This window comes from Pogona vitticeps, chromosome 3 (genome assembly GCF_051106095.1).
Source record: "Pogona vitticeps strain Pit_001003342236 chromosome 3, PviZW2.1, whole genome shotgun sequence".
Classification (NCBI taxonomy): Eukaryota; Metazoa; Chordata; class Lepidosauria; order Squamata; family Agamidae; genus Pogona; species Pogona vitticeps.
The window spans coordinates 261,386,432-261,413,246 of record NC_135785.1 but is presented as its reverse complement, the minus strand read 5'-3'; the positions used below and the strand labels follow the sequence as shown (position 1 = coordinate 261,413,246).

At 46.0% G+C, this 26,815-nt stretch overlaps 1 protein-coding gene across 1 annotated transcript in view; it reads right to left on the bottom strand.

Moving 5' to 3' along the window:
- Positions 1–26,815, bottom strand: part of WNT11 (Wnt family member 11) — a 65,668-nt gene that overhangs the window by 17,568 nt on the left and 21,285 nt on the right. The window contains exons 3-5 of the mRNA XM_020809688.3: positions 17,169–17,404; positions 14,485–14,762; positions 11,276–11,568 (exon numbers count right to left, since the gene is read on the bottom strand). Coding sequence (XP_020665347.3) covers positions 11,276–11,568; positions 14,485–14,762; positions 17,169–17,404 — 807 coding nt within the window. The remainder of the gene's footprint in view (positions 1–11,275; positions 11,569–14,484; positions 14,763–17,168; positions 17,405–26,815) is intronic.

The window sequence follows — 26,815 nt, the reverse complement described above, 5'->3', positions numbered from 1 at the left end:
GGCTGGAGCGCAGCTCCCATCATCCGCAGCCAGAATGATTAGGGCTTCTGGATGATGGGAGTTGTTGTCCAAGAAAGTATGAAAGGTCACAAATCCCCCAGCCCTGGTTTGTTGGAGGAGGGGGGCAAGTAGAGTCCTCCAGATGTTTTGACTGCAGTTCCCAACTGGATTACTGTAATGTATGCTGCTTGGGGCTGCCCTTGAAGACAACCCGGGGGCTTCAGCAAGTGCAGAGCGGGTAGCTTTGGTCCTCCTATCTCCCATAATCCCTCGCTACTGTACATGAAGGGCAAGGCTAATGGGAATAATAGAACAAAAGAAGTAGATCATATTAATGGCTGCAAATTGCTGGAAAAAACCATCTTCTGGCACCTCCTCTGTTTCCCATGATCTATCTATCTATCTATCTATCTATCTATCTATCTATCTATCTATCTATCTATCTATCTATCTATCTATCTATCTATCTATCTATCTATCTATCTGTCTTCTGTCTGTCTGTCTGTCCGTCCGTCCGTCCGTCCGTCCGTCCGTCCGTCCGTCCGTCCGTCCGTCCGTCCGTCCGTCCGTCCGTCCGTCCTTCTTTCTATCTATCTATCTATCTATCTATCTATCTATCTATCTATCTATCTATCTATCTATCTATCTATCTATCTATCTATCTATCTATCTATCTATCTATCTATCTATCTATCTATCTATCTATCTATCTATCTATCTATCTATCTATCTATCTGTCTGTCTGTCTGTCTGTCTATCCATCCGTCTATCCGTCTATCCATCCATCTATCCATCCATCCATCCATCCATCCATCCATCCATCCATCCATCCATCCATCCATCCATCCATCCATCTATCTATCTATCTATCTATCTATCTATCTATCTATCTATCTATCTATCTATCTATCTATCTATCTATCTATCTATCTATCTATCTATCTGTCTGTCTGTCTGTCTATCTATCTATCTATCTATCTATCTATCTTTCTAGTCTGTCTGTCTGAAATATTTTTACCCTGCTTTTCTCCTTAAAATGGCCCAAGGTGGCTTACTGTACGAATATTTTAAAAGAATTCATCAAGTATTGTATTAAAAATGGTAAATAAATACTAAAAACCCATACTAAAAACCCATACAGCACTGATGTTACCTGTCTGTCATGGGTTTGGAGGGAAAGTTCCATCCTATGGGGAGTGGAAGGCGGGACATCAGGAGGAGGGGCTGTACTGTATATATAGGTGAAGCCTGTGTGGAGAAGTTAGGAGACGCTGGGAGGAGACAAAGCAGCAGCTGAGAGAAGAAGCTGGTGTGGGAGTCTGTGTGTCAGACAGGGTACTACTGTGTGTCAGAGTACCAACCTGATAGGTTCAGGTGTCTGTTGGTTAGCCAGAACTGATAGGTTCAGGGTCTGTGCTTCAAGTTAAGGGTTCTGTGTGAACCAAACTGTATGCATGTATGAATGAGAATAAGCCACGTTACTTTATCTTATTCACCTGATCATTTTATTTTCCTGTGTGTTGTATTTAAATAAACCTTATTCTTTTTATTTGTTTAAAAATCCATCCCTGGTCTGTGTGACTTCTTATAGGGAATGGTTGGTGGCAGCTTAGTTAACGTGTGGCAGATCCCAGTGGGTCTGGGTTTGTCACATTGATTGGTGTCCAGCGTGTGGGATACGACTGGTCCAGTTGTCCAGTGGTCCAGCAAAGCCTTGGCAAGTGTGCCCAGAGCAAGGGGGGTCTAGTCAGGGACAATCTGAGGCGCGTAGGTAATCTTCTAGGTGTACCTCACGGGGAGGTGCGCTAGTAGAAGAACGTGCCAACTGGGGAGACTAGATTAGAGTGCTCTGAGGCAGCCTGGTTTTGGCGGGAAAAAAGATGAGGCAAAACTGTGAAATAGAAGTGAGCTAGCTTGCCAGCTGAGAGGCCCAGCAGAGGGGGGTAGACTCTGGCTCGCAACTGTTGCAAGTTAAGTGCTGAAGAACAGCAGCAATCTATAGAAAGCTGGTTCTGAGGCAAAAGAGAAAAAAAGTGGTCGTTTTATTTTGAGGCTTGACTTGTAAAGCAGCCTGTTCTGAGGGGGGATTATGCCCTTGACTCGAAGCCAGATGGCAGAAATGGGTGAAGTGAAAGACCCCCAGGTTGACCAAGGTTCTGAGGATGAATTTGGCTCAGTGCAAGGTGACAGCACGGGAGAACAAAACCCAGAACTCAGAAAAATACTCATAGCCCAACAGCATGAACTGAGGGTGAGGGAAATGGAGGAAAGGGAAAGAGAGAAACAAAGGCAGTTTGAAATAGAGAAAATGGAAAGAGCAGAAAGATTGGAGAGAGAGAAAATGGCGTTTGAATTAAGAAAATTGGAAATGATGAACCAGAACAATAATAACAATAGGGATTCTGAGGGAGGCCAATTGTCTAAAGCTGACCTGAAGAAATTCCCTGTGTACCACAAGGGAGATTGTCCTGAGGTGTTCTTTTCCCTAGTGGAAAGAGCGTTTGTGGACTTCTCAGTGAGGGAAACTGAGAAGATGACCATCATGCGATCTTTAATCAGTGGTAGCCTGGCTGAGGTCTATGCCGAGATGCCTGAGGAACTGATGAAAGATTTTGCAGAGTTTAAAAAACTGGTGTTTGCAAGACATGGGATAAATGCGGAACAGCTGAGGCAAAGATTTAGGTCAATCACCAAAAAACCAGAGCAGACTTTTACCCAAGTGGGGGCCCAATTGGTGAGGCTGCTTGAGAAATGGCTATCGCAGGAGGGGACAGAGACCTTTCAACAGCTTAAAGATTTGATAGCGCTGGAACAGTTCTATTCAGTCCTGCATGGGGAATTGAAATTCCAGGTGAGGGAAAGGAAACCAAAATCTGTGGTGGAAGCTGCCGAGATCGCAGATTTTATTTCGCAAATAAGAAAGCCCTTGGGTGAGGGGAAATCTGTAGGTAAACCCAAAGAAACCTACAGCAAGTACTCTCAGGGACCAGGGAAAAACCAGCAAGGGGGAGGGGCCCATGGTGAAGGGAAGCCCTCAGACATGAAACCAAGACCTCAGATTTTGGAGGGAAAACCAAAACAAGATGAGAGAGAATCAAAATACACCAGAAAATGTTATTTCTGTCAGGGAAAGGGCCATCTAATCTCAGAGTGTGAGAAATTAAAGCAGCTAAAAGGAATGGTGCCTCAGGATTCTAGTGGAACCAAGCCAAAAGCTGTGTTCTGTGTCCAGAAAGAGCAAGGCTCATTGTCACTGAGGGAGCCTGTTGCCATGGCTGCTCAGTCTGGAACGGCTGCATCTGCTGATCAGGCTGAGGAAGGTGGTCCTCTTGTGGAGGTCAAGCGATGCTTGCTCATGAGAACAGATTCTCAGTTGTTTGAGACAGCAGGGGTGGACGTAGGAATACTTGGCCGTCAGTATCGGGGGCTGCGGGACACTTGTTCTCAGGTGACCCTGTGCCATCCAGATATTATTCCTAGGGAATATATAATCCCGAATGAGAGCATAAAGGTAGCAGGGATTGAGGGGCAGATAATCTCACTCCCAGTCGCGGAGGTACCTGTCAACTTTCAAGGCTGGAGGGGAGTTTGGCGGCTAGCAATTTCATCGACTCTGCCAGCAGCCGTGCTCGTGGGAAATGACCTGGCTGAACATGTGAAACGGGTGCTAGTGATTACACGTTCACAAGCCACCACGGGGACAGTTCAGGGGGGTAATGATGAGCCAGAGACGGAAGCAGAGGGGAGTTCAGAAGCTGTGGTGGAAACCTTAACCACAGACAGCAGATTTGGACAAGAGCAAAAGGCAGACGCCACTCTCCAAAAGTGTTTTGAACAGGTGACAGACGCCCAGCTAACACCTGAAACCCCAGTGAGATTTCTAGAGAAAAAGGGGATTTTGTATAGAGAGACCCTGAGGAATATCTCAAAAGGGGGAGATGGGATCAGAAGTCAGCTGGTGGTACCTGAAAAGTATCGCCCCATGATCTTACAAAGGGGGCACTCTGACATGTTTGCTGCACACTTAGGGGTGAACAAAACACAGCAGAGAATCACACAGAATTTTTACTGGCCTGACATAGGGAAGCAGATCAGGGAGTTCTGTAAACAATGTGATGTGTGTCAAAGGCAGGGGAATAGCCGCGACAGGACCAAAGCAAAGTTGTGCCCTTTGCCTGTGATTGACACTCCGTTCAAATGCATAGGGGTGGATATTGTGGGACCTTTGCCCAAGGCCACAAAGAGGGGGAACAGGTTCATTCTCACAATTGTGGACCATGCCACGAGGTACCCTGAAGCCATACCCTTGACTAACATTGAAACTAACACAGTGGCAGATGCCTTGGTGGGGTATATGTCCAGGATGGGATTTGCCTCAGAGATAATCACAGATTTGGGCGCATCGTTCACATCAAAGCTCATGAAACGCTTATGGCAAATCTGTGGAATTAAGCACAAGGAAACCACTGCTTATCATCCTGAAAGTAATGGGTTAACTGAGAAGTTCAATGGGACTCTAATGCGCATGATTAGGGCTTACTTGGCAGAGAATCCAAACAATTGGGACCAGAAGCTGCAATCCCTTTTGTTTGCTTATCGATCAGTGCCACAAGCCAGTACCGGGTTCAGTCCATTTGAACTTTTATTTGGGAGAAGGGTGAAAGGGCCCCTTGATTTGATCAAACAAAATTGGGAGCAGATCACCCAGGATGACCCACAAGACGTTGTGACATACATAGACACCTTGATGAATGACCTACAGAGAAATCTAGAGCTGGCAGCAGAAAACCTGCAAGCTCAGAAGGTCAGACAGAAAACATGGTATGACCACAAAGCTAGAGAGAGGCACTTTGACCCAGGGGAGGAAGTGCTTTGGCTTAGGCCCTGCAGAGAGAATAAACTGCAGCTCAAATGGGCAGGACCATATAGGGTCATTTCCAAGATGTCAGACCTGAACTACCTTATAGAGCAGGAGGAGAACCAAGCAAGGAGGGTGGTTCATGTGAATGCCCTAAAACCCTACTACAGAGGGGAACAGAGGGTTCTATTTGCGATAAAAGCAGCTGAGAGTGAGGAAGCTGAATTACCCTTCTGGGAGGGTAGAGGGGAAGTAAAATACAACCCAGAGGAGGTAAAGATCAGTCCTGCACTCACCCAAGACCAGCAGCAAGAACTAAAAATGCTGCTTAGTAAATATCAACAGGTGTTTTCCAACAAGCCGGGGATAGTGAAGGGAGTGATGCATCGGATCCACACAGGGGATGCACCCCCGCAGGCAGTATCCCCATACCGAGTAACGGGACCCTATAGGGACAAGGTGCGGAAGGAGTTGGACGAGATGCTTAGGGAGAACATAATCGTCCCCTCTTCTAGTCCTTGGTCCTCTCCGATAGTCCTTGTGGACAAGCCTGATGGGAGCATTAGGTTTTGTGTCGATTACAGGAAATTAAACCGTGTAACCACTCCTGATGCCTACCCAATGCCCAGGCTAGACAACCTGATTGAAACCATAGGGGGTTGTCGGTTCATCTCATCATTGGACCTGGTAAAGGGATATTGGCAATTAAGAATTGATCCCAGGGATCAAGAAAAGACTGCCTTTTGCAGCCCTTTTGGTCTCTATGAGTTTCGAGTCCTGAGCTTTGGTCTCAGAAATGCACCAGCCACATTCCAAAGGCTGATGGACCAGACCTTGGCAGGGCTCAGTGACTTTACAGTGGCCTACATTGATGGCATAGGGATCTTCAGTAATACCTGGGAAGATCACCTGATACACCTGGAGTTAGTGCTGCAGAGGTTAAGTGCAGCAGGGCTAACAGTAAAGGCCAGCAAGTGTCAGCTGGGTAGCCCAGAAATAAAATACTTGGGTCACATGGTAGGGGGAGGAATGATAAAACCCCTGGAGGCCAAAATAGAAGCTGTTCGTGATTGGCCTAGACCCAACACCAAGAAAAAGGTCAAATCATTTCTTGGGTTGGTGGGCTACTACAGAAAGTTCATCCCGAGGTTTAGCGAGATTGCGGCTCCGCTGACCGATCTGACGAGGAAGACGGCTGATGACCGCATCCCATGGACCAGCGACTGTGAGGCGGCGTTCCAGAGGTTGAAGGAGGCGCTAATCAACTATCCAGTCCTGCGGGCTCCAGACTTCGACCGGGAGTTCATCATCTACACCGATGCGTCTAACAGCGGGGTAGGAGCAGTTCTGTGCCAGGAGGATGAGAATGGTGACCAGCATCCAGTGTCCTACCTGAGTAGGAAACTTCAAAAAGGTGAGAGACATTTGGCAACCGTGGAGAAGGAGTGTTTGGCCATAGTCTACGCGATCCAGAAGGCCAAGCCTTACATCTGGGGAAGACATTTTACTCTGTGCACTGACCATTCACCACTGCAATGGTTAAAGACAATGAAAACCCACAATAGCAAACTTATGAGGTGGGCTTTAAATCTGCAGGACTATGACTTTGAAGTAAAGGTGGTCAGAGGGTCAGTGAACTGTGTTGCTGACGCCTTGTCAAGAAGACCTGAAGAATGAAGACGGCGAAAGAAACATGGACTATGTATATATTTTGATGACAAAAAGTTAAATGTACCTGTTTTTTGAACTTGGTTTGTATGAATAAAGGTAAATTGATGTAATGTATATGGTAAATGTTTAAATGCCTAATTGCTATGGTTAACTTAGAATGTAAGTATAAGTAAGTATGATATTGTATGTATAACTGTTTTTGTGTGTTTTATCCAGGTTGTTTTTTGGGAAAAAGCACCTTAGCTTTCCCCCTACAAAACAACTTATAAAGAGGGGAGGTGTTACATACAGCACTGATGTTACCTGTCTGTCATGGGTTTGGAGGGAAAGTTCCATCCTATGGGGAGTGGAAGGCGGGACATCAGGAGGAGGGGCTGTACTGTATATATAGGTGAAGCCTGTGTGGAGAAGTTAGGAGACGCTGGGAGGAGACAAAGCAGCAGCTGAGAGAAGAAGCTGGTGTGGGAGTCTGTGTGTCAGACAGGGTACTACTGTGTGTCAGAGTACCAACCTGATAGGTTCAGGTGTCTGTTGGTTAGCCAGAACTGATAGGTTCAGGGTCTGTGCTTCAAGTTAAGGGTTCTGTGTGAACCAAACTGTATGCATGTATGAATGAGAATAAGCCACGTTACTTTATCTTATTCACCTGATCATTTTATTTTCCTGTGTGTTGTATTTAAATAAACCTTATTCTTTTTATTTGTTTAAAAATCCATCCCTGGTCTGTGTGACTTCTTATAGGGAATGGTTGGTGGCAGCTTAGTTAACGTGTGGCAGATCCCAGTGGGTCTGGGTTTGTCACAATTTTTACCCTGCTTTTCTCCTTAAAATGGCCCAAGGTGGCTTACTGTACGAATATTTTAAAAGAATTCATCAAGTATTGTATTAAAAATGGTAAATAAATACTAAAAACCCTGTTTTAGCACAACCACCCATTAAAAAACTGCCTGCCATTGAGGAAAAGCTTGCCAGAAAAGCCTTTATGCCTCCTTGCGGAAGGACAGCCTGGCCTCCAGTGGGAGGGAGTTCCAAAGTCTGGGAGCAGCCACCGAGAAGGCTCTTCCAGTGAAGTGGGAGGGACCAAGAGAAAGGCCTCCCTTGATGATCCTAATGCCTGGGCAGGCTCATAATGGGAGACGCAGTCTTTGAGATAGCTTGGACCTAAGCCGTTTGGGGCTTTATAGGTTCAAACCAGCGCTTTGAATGGTGCCCGGAAATAGACTGGCAGCCAGTGGAGCAATGGCGGAGTTCTATCTTCCCTGTAACCAGCCCCAGTTAGAAATCTGGCTGCACCATTTCAGAAAAAATATTTTCTTTAGGCCTTGTACGACCAAAGGTACATAAGAGGACGGGACTGAAAAAGCTTTGATCATTGACATCCTCCAATGCCATTGACCCCTAACTGGCTAAAGGTTGTGGAGCGGCGTTTTCCTGCCTCCCCGCAGGACTCAAAGAATCCGCTAAGCTCCAGGTTTTCAGCAGAAAGTGCAGTTGTTGCTTAAGTGAGCACAGCAGTTTGGCTCGGCCGTTTGAGGCAGAGACAGAAGGCTAGGAGATGGGAAGGAAAGATGATCATGATGAAGAAAATAGCTGTGTCCAATTGGACGGTTCGGAAAGGGATGAATTTAACACCCCGAGTGGGAATTTCCCCAGGATACGGCTTTTTCAAAACAAATACATGTGCATCTTGGGACCTTGTACGACCTTTCCATCCAGATCCAAGGCATTTTGGATGCAAACGGGGGCTTGGGTCACCTCCAGACCAGTTGGAAGGCTGCCTGTTGGGCTCTCCGCAGTCTTCCAACGCTTGTCCTGTTGTTTTGCCACAGGCACGGGTCATTAGTCTAAGGAAGGTCTTGCAAAGAACAGGGGGAAGCCGCCCCCCCCCGAGGATTTTGGACTGCATCCCTCATTGGCCTTAGCAATGGGTATTGCAACCCAAGAGCATCCACATTCTTCTTGACTGGCCTTGCACGTAGAAAAAGAAAACCTCCAAGTAACAAAAGAAAATTGAGGGGAAAAGGGGTGGCCATGAGGTGTGAAGGAAAATAGCGGAGATGAGGAACACAGAAAGCTCCTGCATATCCAGTGAAACACTTGGTCTTGGATCTTAGCATTGTTGTAAATCCACAAAGCTGAATATGAGCCAACCGTGTGGCGTGGCTGCAAGAAAGGCCAATGCCATTTTAGGAGGCATTAACAGAAGTATAGTCTCCAAATCCCACGAAGTACAAGGTCCGTTCTTTTCAGCACGGGTTAGGTCTCATCTTGAGAACTGTGTCCCGTTCTGTAGAAGGATGCCAACAAACTGGAGCAAGTTTAGAGGAGGGCAAGAAAAATGATCAGGGGGCTGGAAACCAAGCCCTAGGAGGAAAAACTGGAAGAACTTGTTATTAGCCTTGAGAAAAGAAGACTTGAGAGGGAAAGCGATAGCACCTTTCAAGCACTTGAAAGGTAGCCATACAGAGGAGGGGCAGGATCTATTCTTGATCATCCCAGAGTGAAGGACACATAATAATGGGCTCAAACAACAGGAAGCCAGATTTCAGCTGAGTATTAGGAAAAACGTCTGCATTCTTAGAGCAGTATGACAGTGGAACCAATGACCTCGGGAGGTGGTGAGCGCTCCAACGCTGGAAGCCTTCAAGAGAAAATTGGACCACCATTTGTCAAACCTACTCTGATTTGGATTCCTGCCTTGAGCAGGGGGTTGGACTTGATGGCCTTAGAGGCCCCTTCTGATTCCATGATTCTAGGATTCTATGAACCTACGTCTTATAGGACTTTGACACCTGTAGATCATCCCTTTTGGTCAACGAAAAATAGGTCTACTTAGAAGCCCCAGTGCGAGAGTCTTGTCATGACAGATCATGGGACTTCTCATTCCATGACATCTAGAGGACCATAACTGCCTACCTCTAGTCTACCGTGACCAGTCTCCATTCAATTGAGTCCTTTTCAGATGTTCCTAGAGATGCTGGAGGTTGACTATGGGAGTTTTGGCAGGGATTCTGGCACCAAGGAATAGAGGCTGGCAGGTCCAGTGTCAAGTGTGGTGTTTTGACTCCACAGGAGCCATCAAAGGTGTCAAACCCCACCCCACCCTGAGCTGTCCAAGGTGCTGAACTCTAATTTCAGCACCATGGACAGCACAGGTTAAGACCAGGAATGGACTCACTGCTTCTATGTCTTCAGAGTAACCGACTTCTCTGGCCACTTGCTTATGGCTCATCTGTCTTTAAAGAGAGCAATGCCAACCTCAAATCACAAAGCATAAGCCTACCTAGGCTCCGTAGTCTTCCCTGTTCTCCTTCCATCCCTTAGAAGGTGGCCATCTATTATCGTATGCTCAACTACCAAAACCCAAAACCATGAACTATGGACTATTCAATTCAGCCCAAGAGGTGGGGATATCTTAGAAAGGGGCTGTGATTCAAGATTTCCACTGAGAAAAGAGTGTGAAAGCTGGAGAGAGGCAGGAACTGCTGTTCCCACAGAGCAGGAGAAGACCCTTCCCATCTTGGTTTTCGTACTAGGACTACTTTTGTCCAGGAGGATTCCCAGAATTGATGTGGTGATTTTGTGTACAGTAAGACCCCCTTATCCACTGAGTCACTTATCCATTTATCTAAAAATATTAAAAGAAAACCCCTAGAAATATATATATTTCTAAAGATGAAATGACCAGAACTGGCCATTAGAGGGAGCTAATGATCATGCTATGTGTACAGTTTGCTATTAAAATAGCATTTGCTATAATCCACGTTTTTCAGAATCTGTACGGTTGGGTTTGGAGTTGGAACTGACCCTGCACAGATACCGGGCTCCTACTGTATTTTCATTTTATATTAAGACTTTAGAGATTATATACTTGGAGCGGTTTCCTTTATGTTTTGGATGTCTCAATTCAGTTGATAAATATATCTGGGACTTATTAGTTCTTACTTGCCTTCAAAAAGACATTTGAATTATTCCCTGTTTCTTCAAGCAACTCCTGCTCGGGTGGCACTGATTAAAAGAAGTCTGGGTGTACTAATTGTAGCATTCAAGTTTTTTATTTCACTATTGATTTTGTTGTATGTGTTTGTAAATGCACATATACATTCATGCATACGTACATTTTGCAACATTTGTGTTAGCAATACTCATTTTAAAGACAGACAGAGACAGACAGACAGACAGATAAATAGGTAGGTCGGTAGGTCGGTAGAAAGAAAGAAAGAAAGAAAGAAAGAAAGAAAGAAAGAAAGAAAGAACGAACGAACGAACGAACGAACGAACGAACGAACGAATGAACAAACCAGAGAGTGTTACACGTAGCTGCCATTTCCAGGAACAGTATATTGCAATCTACCCCTGTTGTAATGCAGAGTATTTCAAGGTAGTTTTGTCTTGAGTGGGCAGTTAGAGCCATTGAGTTTACAAAAGACCTGCTCTTTGCTTGCTGAAATACAACAATCCATCTCCCTAAATTTTTGGATCTACCTTAAAGGGAGTCCTTTATGAGGAAAGGGAGACAGCTATGGAAGCCATCATACAAACATCTGCATTTCCAAGTATACCCTACACAACTGCGTGGGAACAAAACCCATAGATTCCCTTCCAGAATATGGGTCTTTCTGAATATTCTATCAATTGCCAAAAGTTGTGTGTTTGTGGTTACCATTGGAGAAAGTGGCTGGCTAAGTGGGAGGGTGTTAAAAGTCAAAGACGCAGAAGATCTTCCCCCCAGAGGAAGGCTTTTACCTGTCTTGAGTCCCGTGGGAGCCCACTTTCTCGTTCTTCATGCAGAAATCCGGCGAGCTTTGCAGGTAGACCAGCTCCGTCTCCTTGACCGGACGGATGTCAAGATCCTTGGGAACCAAATGCTTCCGGGTCCCCATGGGACGGTGCACCACCTTGGTGGCCGAAAGGTATTTGTTTTTTAAGTCCAAGGCAACGTCCCTCAAGTCCTGAAGCCCCTTCCAGCAAGTCTTGATGGAACAGGAGCCCGAGACGCCGTGGCATTTGCATTTCATTTCCAAAGAAGCTTTCAGGGCCTGCAAGAACAGCAGACATAAAAGTCTGGAAGATGGATGCTCGCCCTGGCCCCAACACTCCTCGCCCTCCCCGCCCGAAAAAGAAGAAGGCTGAAAGAAGTATGTGTCCCCAGTGGGTTGGCAATCACAGCTGTGTGCCCTGGGCGCCGAGAGATGAATCAATCTCATTTGCATATAATTTGCATGGAGTTGGGAAAGCACTTTGATTTGGCTCACCGTTATCTTCCTTGCACCTCCCGCTTTCCTGAACTTTCCTGGCCCTCCTTTCTTTTCCTTGCTTTCTCTCCTTTTGCTTCACTGACCACAATTTAGACTGTAAGCTCTTAGGGGCAGAGAACTGCCCCTTTTATCTTGCTTATGTTAAGCTGCCACCTGCTATGCTCAGGGCAGCCCAAATAACAGCAGAATCCTGTCGTTTGGCTGTATGGGCATAACTCAATGTTACACCAACAGGAGTTTCATTAGCACGAAGGTGAAAATGCTATCCACGAAGAATTTCTGCCGGCGTACCGCACAAATGGTTGTGACTGTCTATATTTTATTTATTTATTTATTAAATTATATGCTGCCCACTCTACCAAAAGGTCTCTGGGCAGCTTACAACAATTAAAATACAATAAAAAGATAAAATAATTAAAATATAATTAAAATATATACAGTGGTGCCCCACATAGCGACGTTAATCCATTCCAGGATTAACATCGCTATCCGAATTCGTCGCTATGCGGGGGGAACCCATAGGAAAGCATTAAACTCCATTTAATGCGTTCCTATTGGGGAAAAACTCACTGCTATGCGGGGAATCCTCCATCCGGCCACCATTTTTGCCACCCGGTAAGCGAGGGCAGGGCGCGAAAACGCTGTGGGCAGCCATTTTCTGCACCCGGCGGCCATTTTGGAACAGCTGATCAGCTGTTTGTAAAACATCGCAATGCGAATATCGGTAAGTGAAACGCTTACCAATCATCGCAATGCAATGTTTTCCCTATCTAAAACATCGCAATGCGATCGCATTAGCGATTGCAAAAAACGTGTCGCTATGCGGATTCATCGTTAAACTGTGCGCTTGTTAAGCGAGGCACCACTGTACTCTAAAAATTGCTATCAGGACACACTGATATATATTCCTTTTACTTCAAAATAGTAATTATTATTATTTAATGGCCCCTCTCACCCTCTAGGAGGTGTGGGAGAGCAATTTTGCCATGTTTTCTGACTCCATAATCAGTTTTGGTTCTATACAGTCCTTTCCCCTCAAAGGGGAATATATATAATATATATATTACCCTCTGTGCCCCCAGGGGGACAGGACAAGCCCTATATATATAAGCTGATCTGTTTTAGATCTATGGGGTCTTTATTTCAAACTCTGTAGCGACATTCAGTTTTTTTAAGGGAAAGGATTGTGTAGACCCAAAACTGATTATGGAGTCAGAAAACATGGCAAAATTGCTCTCCTGCACCTCCTCTTTAGGTGAGAGGGGCCTTTGAAATAATAATATTAATTATTTTGAAGTAAAAGGAATAATAGTTTGGCAAGACGACAAGACAAAAGACAATAATGCTGGGAAAAGCGGGATGCAGCAGGAAAAGAGGAAGGCCAGACATGAGATGGATTGACTCAATAAGGGAAGCCACAGACTTGAGTTGGCAAAACCCCAGCAGAACAGTGGATGAGAGGACCTCATGGATTCATAGATTATAAACTAGGAGCCACTTAATGGTACAACAACTGCTGCAGTTTGGGACGTGGGAAGAGGGTTTTGTGGGTAGGTGGCCATACGGAGCCCAGGTGGATCTCAAGACGTTACCTGCCCCAGGGTAAGAGATCCTTGAATGAAGGGCTGCCTGGTTCATGCACCAAACCACCCTCTCCTGCAGCTCTGAAGAGGAGACCGTGGCAATGCTTCGAAGTTAACTCAAAGCATGCGCCCTAAAAGTTTGTGAAACCGGCTGTGTGGTTTGACCTATAAGGTGGGGAAGAAATGGGGCATAAGTGAGGTCTGCCCTAATTTCGTCCCCCCTGTTCCTGCCTGGAGCAGGTGTCCGCAAAACCACAGACACGGTTGTCCAAAGGTCGGCAACTGGCGGCCTGGAGGTTCAACCCTACCCTAAAGCATTTGAGATGGTAAGGCCGCTTCCCTCACTGTATCTGATTGCGTACCCCCTTTCCTTCTGCACAAAACCTTTGAGGTGTAAGAGCCGGAGTGGGATGATGCAACTGAGCCACAACTGTAACTCGGAGCAGAAGGCTGTTCTGGGGGAACTCGGCCGGATCTCTGGCACGCTGTTGTGCAGATGGAAGATCACCCCCTTGAAAGCGAACGGGAGGTTCCTCCACACACAAACGTTCAGAAAGCGCCCCTCGACCAGAGAATTCGCCTTGCTCAACAAACGATTCCTCCAAGCAGGATCCCATCCCTGAGCTAAAATTCGGGAGATTTCAGATTCGAGACTCCACTCAGCTGTGGAAGTCCAAGGGTAGTGACCTTGGGCTAGGCAATTCCACACCCTCTGTCCAACCTCGGAGGGTCGTTGTATGATAAAACTTGGGAGGGAGAACCATGGGCGCTGCCTGAAGCAACCAACGTAGGAATAACATTTAACCTCCTCGGTGCCCAAGCAAGACAAATTTGCCTCACGGCAGAGTGCTTACCTGTCCCTAGAGCTCACTCGAGCTTCCCCACAGCTTTGGAGAATAACCTTTTGGATGACAGTTCCCATGATCCCCCAGCAGCCATGGCTTGCCTGGGCATGCTGGGAGTTTTGATTCAAAGAAGCGCTTTCCCAAACCGGGGTTTCTCCACAGAACAACCCTCCCACTGTGGACTCATACCGAGTTTCAACGCTGCGATCCCTCATTAGCCCCAGACGATGCTTGCGCGTTAACGACAACAACTCTCTCGGTTCGGTTACCTGTCTCCCTACTTCACTGTTGTGCAGATGCATCAGCTTATTGGCTTGTGATCCTGATTTTTTCATCTTCATGGGAGCATCTGAAAATTTGGACCCCATGACAAGACCATAGTTGAGGTTGTCAGCACATCCTCCCCAGCGATACCCCGGCCCAGGCCGCTCACCTGGGATGGGGCCGCAAGAGCAGCCGGGGAGGTCCCCGGTGGTGCAGGCTCTGGCGATGGTGTGGCTGATGGCGGCGGCAGAGAGCGCGTACACAAACGCGGACTCTCTGGTCCCTGGAAGACAGAATGGGGAAACCAGGCTCAATCTCAGTGGACCCGAGAGGGCTCAGCATCTGCATTTACGAAGGCGTCACGACACAGAGCAACGGGACGAAGACGTATTCTCGAAGACTTTCACGGCCGAGATCCGATGATGGTTGTAGGTTTTTCGGGCTGTCAGGTCATATTCTGGAGGTTGTTCTTCCTAACGTTTTGCCAGTCTCTCTGTGGCCGGCATCTTCAGAGGACAGGAGTCAGAACTCTGTCTGTGCTCTGGTGCAGTTTGTTTGGATAGTTGAGTATTTATAGCTGTGGGATCAGCTTTTGTCCTTTTCAGGAGATGGGTGATTATGGTGATCAGCGTGTTTTTTGTTGTGGGTGTATTGTTGTGATAAGGGGGAGTGATAGGTGTTCTGGACTCAGCTATCCCACACACTACTCCAGAACACAGACAGAGTTCTAGCTCCTGTCCTCTGAAGAGGCTGGCCACAGAGACTGGTGAAACACTAGGAAAAAGAACAAACCTCCAGAAAACGGCCCAATAGCCCAAAAAACCTACAACAACCGTCAGTAAAAAGACGCTTGGCTGCTAGGACATGGCAATAGCACAAACCCACCCCAGAGTGTGAAAACAGGGATGGGATTTGGGATTTTTTGGACTACAAATCCCATCATTCCCCTTTCTGGGAGTTCTACCTGACTTACACACACCATAGCGTTCGATCTCTTGTATCATGAGTCCGTTCAGTAGCCAGTTGCTGCGGGCTGACTAAAGATCGATTGATCAATTAATCGATCAACTGATTGATCTATCCCGCCTTTCTCCCCTGGGAAAGGGAACCAAGGTGGCATCCAAAAATAGTGAAAAATGCATAACTCGTTCAAAACATATCAATGAAGAGTTCAAGTGACAAATGACAAATATATAATACGTACAAAATATTTTATATTATAAATTATAATTTATATTATATAAACTGCAGCATAATAATATATAAATGATGTTATAATATACATTATATAAAATTATATTATATTTATATAATATAAATTGTAATATTTTTAATTTATAAATTATAAAAATATAAAAATCTTTTTGAACAACTACAAATCAGAGTTTTAAAGACCAGATCCTCAATGAGCAGAAAGGATTTGACCGTTTTTCAGCAGTGTTATCATCATAAAAGTCTTTACTACAAAGGGAAGTGGGTTGGATCGTGAAATCGAACACCCTAGAACCTCGTGGGTTAAACGAAGAAATAGACGTTCTCCCTTTCTTATGATAACACTGCTGGGCTGGTTATCTCGCCACCCTCCTCTCTACATTACCCACAAGTTGTGTGCAAATGCCTCCTTTCTCAGTGCCGGCACTTTCAAACACTTTCAGTTAGTTTTAGAGCTACTTTAGACCAAAGAAAGGGGCAGAGAGGATAAAGAAGCTCGGTATGTGTTTGGTAGTCCGTCTAATAAATTTTATTATGTCTAATGTGCTCAGTATAAATGCATGTATTTACATAAAGTTGAGAGTCCCAAGCCAGGTGTGTGTGTGTGTGTGTGTGTGTGTGTGTGTGTGTGTGTGTGTGTGTGTGTGTGTGTGTGTGTGTGTGTGTGTACAAACCCACACATTAGATTTCAGATCATTTTCTTTTGAATATATATATTCAAAAGATACTGATCTATTCTGCCTTTCTCTCCGGGAAAAGGAACCAAGGTGGCATCCAAAAATAGTGAAAAAAATAGTACACACACACATATATGCATACATAAATATATATAAATACTTACACATACATACACAATATATAGTAAATATAGTGTATGTATGTGTGTGTGTATATATATATGTATATACGTATATATTTGTGTGTGTGTGTATATGTATATGTGTATACACACACACACACACACACACACACACACGTGTGTGTACACAAAACCACACGTTAGATATCGGATAATTATATGCATACATACACACACACACACACATACATACATATATATATACACACACATACATACATACATACACATACACATACATATCTATATTGTGTACGCATGTGTATTTATATATGTATATATACAGTATATGTGTGTATACACACATACATATATACATACATATATACATGCACACACATATATACATACATATATATACATATAGTATATAGGTATGTGTATGTAGATATGTGTGTCTGTGTGTGCATGCATGCTGCAAATCACGCTACTCCCCTTTCTGGCCATGAAACGCCCTTCCCCGTTTGTTGTTGTTGTTGTTGTTGTTGTTGTTGTCGTCGTCTAGTCATTAAGTCGTGTCCGACTCTTTGTGACCCCATCGACCAGAGCACGCCAGGCCCTCCTGTCTTCCACGCCTTCCCGGAGTTTGGTACCAAATTCACCTTGGTAGCCCCTTACCTCTCTCCAGGTCCAGCAGGTAGTTGGGGGCCAGCTCGATGGAGGAGCAGTTCCAGCGCATGTCGGAGAAGGCCTTGCGGCAGGTCTTGACCACCTCCCGCGCCGCCTGGATGATGGTCTGCATCAGCTCCAGGTTACTGCGGCACAGCTGGACCTGGGAGACCACCAGCCCTTCCAGCTGCTTGCAGTGCTGGGTCTGGTTCAGCGCCAGGGCCGAGGGGGTTCTGAAGAGGGCCCTGAGGAGGAAAAAGAGGAACACACCGGGCGGGCGTACGTGTGAGAAGCTGCTGTCACCGCCCCCCACCCCCAAGCACAGGAGACGGGCGGCCTTGGCCAGCCCTTCAATGGCACGTAGCTCCTCGCGCACAGATGTTCCATGTGGGTCACAACGGAATGCAAGCGCACAAGTTCACATCCCGCATTCCGATAAGCTTTTCATCTGGGCGTGATTTATTGATTGATTTATATTCCTTTCCATGTCTATCTCGCCCTGCTAGCTTTGCCACTCACTGGACAGTTCACAACAGACATACAGCAAAATCATTAAAAATGTTATATGATAATACAAAAATACAAGAAATGTATTGCAATGTCCAGGAGTCGTCAAAGCGTCATTTTCCAAATATGATCAAGTCAGCAATTCTTCCAGTTTCTCGCCACTTTTGAGGACTGGCTTATTATTATTGTTTTGTTTTGTTTTTATCCTGCCTTGATTCCCACACAGGACTCAAAGCAGCTCACAAACCAAGGAAAAGGTAAAGGTTCCCCTTGACAATTTTTGTCCAGTCGTGTTCGACTCTAGGGGGCGGTGCTCATCCCCGTTTCCAAGCCGTAGAGCCAGCGTTTTGTCCGAAGACAATCTTCCGTGGTCACATGGCCAGTGCGACTTAGACACGGAACGCTGTTACCTTCTCACCGAGGTGGTCCCTATTTATCTACTTGCATTTGCATGCTTTCGAACCACTAGGTTGGCGGGAGCTGGGACAAGCGACGGGCGCTCACTCCATCGCGTGGATTCAGTCTTACGACTGCTTGGTCTTCTGACCCTGCAGCACAGAGGCTTCTGCGGTTTTGCCCACAGCGCCACCACAAACCATGGAAACTATACAATAAATCCCAGTTTAAAAATACCAAAAGAAACCATACCAAATTTTTAAAAACCACCTCTCAGCACTGATACCATCATTTAAAATAATTTTAATACAGTTCTGAAAACATTTACGCATCTCAAAAATCAACAACACTCCTTATTGTTTAAAAGCCTTTTGTTATATGCACACTACTAAAATACCTTTATTCCTGTTCACTTAATTACTTTTGGCATGTAACTTCATTGTAATCTAGTTACATCTCAGAAAAGTAACTCATTACAGGTAACTGCATTACTAGTAAGTAATCATTTCCCTGCTTTGTTGGGCCAGTGAATGGCTTAGACATTCCTGTTGTTATTATGTGCTATCGAGTTGCCTCCGACTTGTGGCAACCTTATGAATGAGCCATCTCAGAAATGTCCCATCCTTAACAACCCTGCTCTGTTCTTGTAAATTCAACCCCATGGCTTCCTTTAGAGATCCAGTCCATCTCATATTCGGCCATCCTCTTTTCCTGCTGCCTTTAACCTTTCCCAGGATGATTGACTTTTTTCCCTTGGGAACATCCTTTTTATATAGCCATTAGCAATTTAGGAAGTAAATGGAATGAAAATGAATGTTTCGGCCAAGATATGTAAAAGTCGGTGCCAGGTTCGTTTTCTAAACACCTCTTGAAAACGACGGATCATTTCCCAGCCACCCACTCTGGCCCATCGGAAGCTTGAAGAGGGACTTCCTTTTTGCACCTTTTACAAGACAGGGAGTGGAGCCATAAACCCTCATAAAATAGTCTTTTAGGACTCGAAGCCAAAGAACGACTGTCTTGGTGGTTCAAAGGTGTCTAAGCCCGAAAAGCAAAGGTTCCATTCTCCCCGTGTGGAAATGACACACACACCCTAAATACACGCACATACTGACATATACAATTTCACGGTGTGCCATTTTAAGCCGCGAAGGTGAGTGGTCTTTGCTTATTACCGGACATGGTTTAATGGCTGTGATTTATTCCTTGCCATCAGAAAATGGGTCCCTCTCAGCTGCGGTTCAAACCCCGGATTAGCGGAGGCCTTCCACCAGATGCTTTGATCGGAAGGAATTTGAACCCGGGCCAGGAGCAGCTCTTAACTCAAGGACGGGCTGAGCCATTAGCCCCCCAGCCATCATCGCCTTCAAAGCTTCCCTCCGTCTCCGATTTTTGAAAGAGTTTGACTTGGCAAGTGGGGCGGCCAAGGCTGCCAGATATAATCAAAGAACGGCGTGGGGAGGGTGGAATATTCTAGAAGAATCGGTTCTACGTAAGCCAAGCTTAAGCACATGGGGGGGGGGGAAAACAAAGGCTTGAGATCTACTTGGTGGGTTATCAGGGCTGAGCGCCGGGCAGGCTTGAATCTTGATTTCTTCTCGCGTTCAGTGTTTATATATTGTTTTTCCAAAACTATTTTACAAGGATAGGGAGCTGAGTCGTAGGACTAATGGCCAAGTCAGACTGAAGTCACACCGGCAACTCAAGGGGTTTTTATTTTTCAGTGACTCGGATTCGAATCCACCCACCCCTCCCTTTTTATCGGGGGGGGGGGAGCTTGTTTTTAATAGTGACTCCGAGTTGCAACTTGAGACTCAGGACCTGGTACCAAAGGCTCGAATTTGGTACCTAAGACTTGCCGACATCCCCGGAAGCAATCAGTGGCGCACAAATGTCATGATACAACAAGAAATTGCGGGGAGGGAAGAGAAGAATCAGTTAAACCATCTATTTTTTAAAGCAATAATCACTGGAATTGAAGCTAATTTTGTAAAAGCCGTCGGTGGTGGCAAGGGATAAACTTCCTGGGTTTTAAGATCATTGGGAAAGGTCTTTCTCTTGGTCTTCACAGGTGCGTCTGGTGGGGAGACGGGAGAAGGGCCTTCTCTGTGGCTGCTCCCAGACTGTGGAACTCCCTCCCACTGGAGGCCAGCCTGGCGCCGTCGTTGCTCTCCTTCCACAAGCAGGCAAAGACCTTTCTCTTTTGCAGGCATTCCCTTCATGATGGGCTGCCTGAGAGGGACTTTATATGATGGGATCCTTTGCGCCTCGGCGCTTTTAAATCCGTTGCTTTTCAATATGTTCTGAGTACTGTAATGTTTTTAATGTGTTTGTTTAATTCATGGAAATTATTTGTTTTTGGTTTTTTTAGCTTTTAATAATGTTTCTAATGGGGGACGTGGTGACACTGTGAGTTAAACCTCGGAAGCCTCTGTGCTGCAAGGTCAGAAGACCAGCTGTCGTAAGATCAAATCCACATGACAGAGTGAGCTCCCGTCGCTTGTCCCAGCTCCCGCCAACCGTTCGAAAGCACATAAATGTGAGTAGATAAATAGGGAACACCTCGGTGGGAAGGTCATGTGTCTAGTCGCACTGGCCACATGACCACGGAAACTGTCTACGGACAAACGATGGCTCTACGGCTTAGAGACGGGGATGAGCACCGTGCCTTAGAGTCAGACACGACTGGACTAAATGTCAAGGGGAACCTTTACCTTTAACTAATAATGTTTCTTTTTAACGATATTATAAGCCATTCCAGGTCCTTTTAGGAGAAAGGTGTGACTGAAACGTTTAAAATAAACACATAAATAAAATACTATCCCCGAGAGCGCTGGTGGAGCAACTTCTAAGAAGGACACATTCCTAATAAGCTAAAATTTGGCAGCACTTAGAAGTTGGAATCCAACCGAGGTATCAACAACAGCTCTCAAAATAAGTGTGAGGAGCAGGACCTGTCATTAAGGAAGCACTACATTCTCTGAATTGGTGCCGAGGAAATGTGGCATTCTGTGAGGACATCAAACCAGTGAAGTCCAGGATCTGTCTTATGCCTTTCTCCTATCTTGTACTCCTATCTTGTACTCCAATAAATTCGCTGCCAGACACGACCTCTTTCTGTTAACCTCGGTGCCTTCCCACCAGATGTCAGAAACATTGGGGTTGGGGACTACAATTCCCATAAACCCCTAACCAAAACGGTCTCAGCATGATTCCTGCAGCCCATAAAAGCAGCTCTTTCCATCCCTGCCATTTTGCCCGTTCCTTTCGTAAGAATGGGAAGAATTCAAGGCGATCTGGTTTTTATTAGGGTGTGAAATGTTGTGGAATGGAGCAGCTTCGTCTACAAGATGCTTGCCAGGAGGTTTTGTCTTAGGATCACTTCTTCCTGAGGCATGTAGTAGAAAATATTCTTTCTTTATCAAGGCTACCGACATATTGGTAATATATTCAATTCCTATATTGATGAGTACATATCCACTGGGAAGCCTAGGAAATCGTTCATGAGAAATGCTGAATTCATCCTTTGTTGTTGTTTTTTAGTCGTTAAGTCATGTCCACGGCCTCCCGGAGTTGGGTCAAATTCATGTTGGTCAGCTTCAATGACCCTGTCCAGCCATCTCGTCCTCTGTTGTCCCCTTCACCTCTTGCCGTCACACTTTCCCAACATCAGGGTCTTTTCTAGAGAGTCTTCTCTTCTCATGAGATGGCCAAAGGATTGGAGCCTCAGCTTCAGGATCTGTCCTTCCAGTGAGCACTCAGGGTTGATTTCCTTCAGAATGGATAGGTTTGTTCTCCTTGCAGTCCAAGGGACTCTCAAGAGTCTCCTCCAGCACCACAATTCAAAAGCAACAATTCATCCGTAGAGGTGCTTAATTCATATAGTCCATATCTTGTTATACTTGAAGTTTCCTTGAGAGGTATGTGTTGTTTTTTTAATGTTGCACCGCTTTTCTTCAGAATCTAATCTTGCTTTGATAACAAATGATTTCTGGGTAACAAACGGCCCATTGCTGCTGACCAGGATGCTTCCGTGTGGAATCGGTTTCCGTTTTCTGTATCAAAGCGCTAGGACTCAGCATGACCAAGAAGAAATCAACTTTAGTCCAAGTCAGCTTGCCGGGGAGAAAAATAAAAACTAATTTTGTAGAGCATGTAGTCACCGTAAAATAGTTCAAACTGGACGGCACGGCAAGTAGCCCAAAACAGGGCCTTTATTGCTGTCTGATCCATCCTATGTTCTAGTTATATAGCATTTTTCCAACAAGCACCAGTCTTTGTAGGGGGCACGGATGGAGACTCAAATCAAGGGATTCTCTCTCAAGTTGAACGTAATTCGCACCAGCGACCGGACTAAGGTTTTGTTTTTCCCAATGACTCGACTAACAACCCAGAACCTACCCATCTCTCTCTTCTTTCTTGGGGGTGAAACCCTTGTTTTCAGACCTGGGGCTCAGGACTCGGTACCAAAGACTGTGTCTCAGATTTCGAACTCCGACCCCAAGACTTGGCAACATCTCTGGTACGTGGAGCCTTTCCATCCTAGGTTATTCACCAAATGAGTATTCTTACAACCAGGCTGCGAGGAAGGCCAGGCACAGAAAGAGGGGAAGGGAGAGGGAGGGAGGGAGGCAGGCCTAAGATGATCCAGTCGATGTTTACGTGGAGATCTGAACCCGTGTCTGTTCCGTCTTAATCCAGCAATAGCCACTACACCACACTGCTTCTCATAGGCAGGTTTCCCCCAGGATCAAAGCTTTTCCGTCACCAAGTTCTACCTGCTAGCCACCCTAAATTTCCTGCATGGCAGTTCCCCTCCAACAGCAATCCTGCAAACGGGTTGGTTTCTAGTCTTGTCCGTAGCAGGCGAACAGTGGAAAGGGGGGGGGGAGAAATTATTACCCCTCTTCACTCCTTCCCTTGATAATATAAACAGCCATCAAATCAAATTTATGCAGATATGATGGAGCTTTCAAAGAGCATTAAGGAGGCTGTCGGGAAAGGGCACGCTTGATTGCAACGGACGCCCCCATCTAAGGGAACGTTGTGGGCCTTGGCGGCTCACGTAGTGGCCTGAGGCAGGTTGAATAAAACCGCTCGGAAATCGGAATAAGCTATGGAATAACTAAAGTTTTGGAGAAGGTTGCCCCGAGCCCTGGAAACTGCAGATTTTGTCTGCACGAAGGAGCTGCCTCGTTGTACCCAGAACTCACTGTTCCGTTTTCTCAGTCGAGACATCTTTCACCTAAATTATCCAATCATGCAAAAGCAAACCAACCGACAAAGTTACACTCACAAAGCGAGTTTCATGGGGAGAAGGCGAAGCTTAACTTCTGGCCTCGCCCCTGATTTAAATGTTTCCTTGTTTCATCTTCTTATATTGTCTCTCTCTCACACGCATGTAACACAGCAAAAAAATAATAATAAAAAAAATCTCTATGGTTCTTAGCCCTGGCAAGTTCTCACACTGGCGAGAATGATTGTTGGGCAATTTTGAGATGAGTTTTTTTTTCTTGGTGCAAAATGGAAGGCGAATCTTGTTGCTTGGCGTAGTATTTATTTATTAGATTTATATACCAGCCATCTAGAAGGGGTCTACTGTGGGCGGTTGACAGAGAATATAAAAAATAAACTAAGATAAAATCCAGATGAATCCATGATGGGAAAGGAGAAAAGAAAAAGGGGATACAGTGGACTCTCGACTTACGGAATTAATCCATATTGGAACGGTGGCTGCAGGTCGAAAAGTCTGTAGGTTGAGGCTCCATTGACCTACAATGCATTGAAAACCGATTACAGTGGTGCCTCACTTAACGACGATAATCTGTTCCAGGAAAATTGCTGTTAAGCAAAAACATCATAAAGCGAAATTAAAAACCCCTTTGAAACACACTGAAAACCGTTCAGTGCGTTCCAATGGGGTAAAAACTCACCGTCCAACGAAGATCCTCCATACAACGGCCATTTTCGGTGCCTGTATAGTGAGGAATCCGTCCCTAAGCACAGCGGGTAGCCATTTTAAGTCGTAACCCAGTGGCCATTTTGAAAACCCGACAACCAGCTGTTTTTGATCGTCGTAAAGCGAAAATCGGTTCCCAAAGCAGGGAACCGATCATCACTAAGTGGAATTCCCCCATTTAGACCATCGTTTTGTGATCGCAATTGCCATCACAAAAATATGGTCATAAAGTGGATTCATCATAATGTGGGGCAATCGTTAAGCGGGGCACGACTGTAATCCATAACCGTCCGTTTTTGTTCCATTTTATTTTACTTTTCCGATCTGTAGATCAATTCTCCAGCTGCAAGTCGAACCTAAATTTTGTGGCCAGAGAAGTCTGTAACTCAAAAAGTCTGTGCTTTAGTTGTGTTTGGTTTGCTCAGTCGCTCCATGGACCAATGTGGTGTACAGAAAGCTTGTGCCCGCGGCAGGCGTTGCCCTCTCCATGAGGTTGCCCTTTGCACCTCAGCATGAAGTGCCCTCCGCTTTGCATCAGACGGTGGCTTTCGGCTTTGTTGATGCAGCTTTCCGTGGGGGAAAGCGTTGCCAGGATCCATCTGCAACCCCCCCCTCCCCCGAGTACAGCTGCCTTTGGAAAAGGCGAAGAGCGTGGGATACTCAAGCCAAACCCAAATGTGTGAACAAGGTCTAAGTAAACAACATACATGGCCCCAATCATCCCTCCTTGGCACACGATGCAGATTTTTTTCAGTGAGAACATATTGCAAGTGCTTGCCAGTCCTTCGACAAACAGGGACAATGTTTGTCTGCTGGATGGAGAAGCAAGGAACCCTGTCAGTGGCTCTCGGCTTGTCGGCTCGCACGGGGGGGAATGTGTACAGCAAGACAACGGTCTTTGTTCGGCTAGCCAACGCTGCCGGCTGCCAAGCCCGTTCCTCCAGAGTAGGCGCATGGGAAGCGGTGGGCTTCCTTCTAAGAGCTCGGTGACCCAAACAAATGTAAATGTAAAATATGAAGTGTTCCCTAAAGATCCGAATCCAAGTGCTCCCCGGGGCGTTGGCAGGCATGGTTTTCGCTGAATTCAAAGGGAGAAAACGCTCCCTTGAAGTCTGGGCCAGCTGTAATAACGTGACTCTGCCAACATATTCGCTGACATTCATTTTGTTCAGCCCGGTCACCCCGAGGGCCGTGCGAACCACGGAGCGGCTTCCTAGTCAAGCCAATCGCAGGCCCAGAAAAGGCTCCAAGCGCGCGCGCGGGGGGGGGGGGGGCTAGGTGAAATTTTGCACCCGATTTTAGGGTGGGGTTGGTGAAGACTGGAAGGAATATTTGGGGGACAAAGCAATGTGTGCTAGGGTGAGATTTCAGCTTTTTTGGACTTCAACTCCCATAATCTACCAGCTAGCACGGCCCTGGGCTTCTTTTTCCAAGAAGTGCCTTTCTATGCTTTGTAGAGATCCTGTTTCTATTTTTCATTCATGATAAATTGACTCTTGGGAGTCCCCTGGACTGCAAGGAGAACAAACCTATCCGTTCTGAAGGAAATCTACCCTGAGTGCTCACTGGAAAGACAGATCCTGAAGTGGAGGCCTCAATACTTTTGCCATCTCATGAGAAGAGAAGACTCCCTGGAAAAGACCCTGATGTTGGGAAAGTGTGAAGGCAAGAGGAGAAGGGGACGACAGAAGACAAGATGGTTGGACAGGGTCATCGAAGCGACCAACATGAATTTGACCCAACTCTAGGAGGCAGCGGAAGACAGGAGGGCCTGGCGTGCTCTGGTCCATGGGGTCACAAAGAGTCGGACACGACTTAACGACTAAACAACAACAAAATTGACGGACTGGTGCAGCAGGCTATCATCTCCAAATCCCATGAGGTACGAGTCTCCCCTCTATCCCACATGGGTTAAGCCTCACCTAGAGCACCTGAAGATGGACGCCAACCAACTGGAACAAGTTCAGAGGGAGGGCGACAAGGAGGATCAGGGGACTGGAAAGCAAACCCCTAGGAGGAAAGACCAAAGGAACCGGGCATGTTTAGCCTTGAGAAAAGAAGAGGAGGGGAAAGATCACTTTTCAAAGACTTGAAAGGTCGCCCTTCAGAGCAGGGTCTATTCTCGATCATTCCAGAGTGAAGGACACACCATCATGGGCTTAAGCAACAGGAAGCCAGATTTCAGCTGAATATCGGGGGGAAAAACTTTATAACTGTTCGAGCAGTACGACAAGGGAACCGATCACCTCAGGAGGTGGTATGCACAGCATCACTGGAGGCATCTAAAGGAAAATGGGACCGCCCTCCGTCCGATCTGTTTGGACTTGAATTCCTTGAGCCTTGAGCAGGAATTGGACTGGACGGTTTAGAGGCCCTTTGCAACTCCATGATTCTATGTTTGTAAGACACCCGGTGCCTCCTGCAGACGCCTGTAGGACGGCGAGGTAGGGGATACTGGGAAGCGGTCGTGGTGAAAATTATTTCGGCCACAACAAATCTTTAGGCGGAGCTCCGAGGATCGTCCGGCAGGCCCCTAATTGGAACACAGCGGCTTTAACACAAAGTGCCTGAGAAAGTTTCCACCACATTGTATCACTAACGCCCTTTTAAAAAGTGACGCTGGAGCTCTGGCACGTATGCCGTGGTGGGAGGGTAGCGTTTTTCTCTAATACAGCGGTACCTCGACTTACGAACGTCTCCACTTGCGAACGTTTTGAGTTACGAATGGCTCTGTTTGCAAAACGTTGCTTCGACTTGCGAACGGAGCCTCGACTTATGAACGGGAAAAACCTTT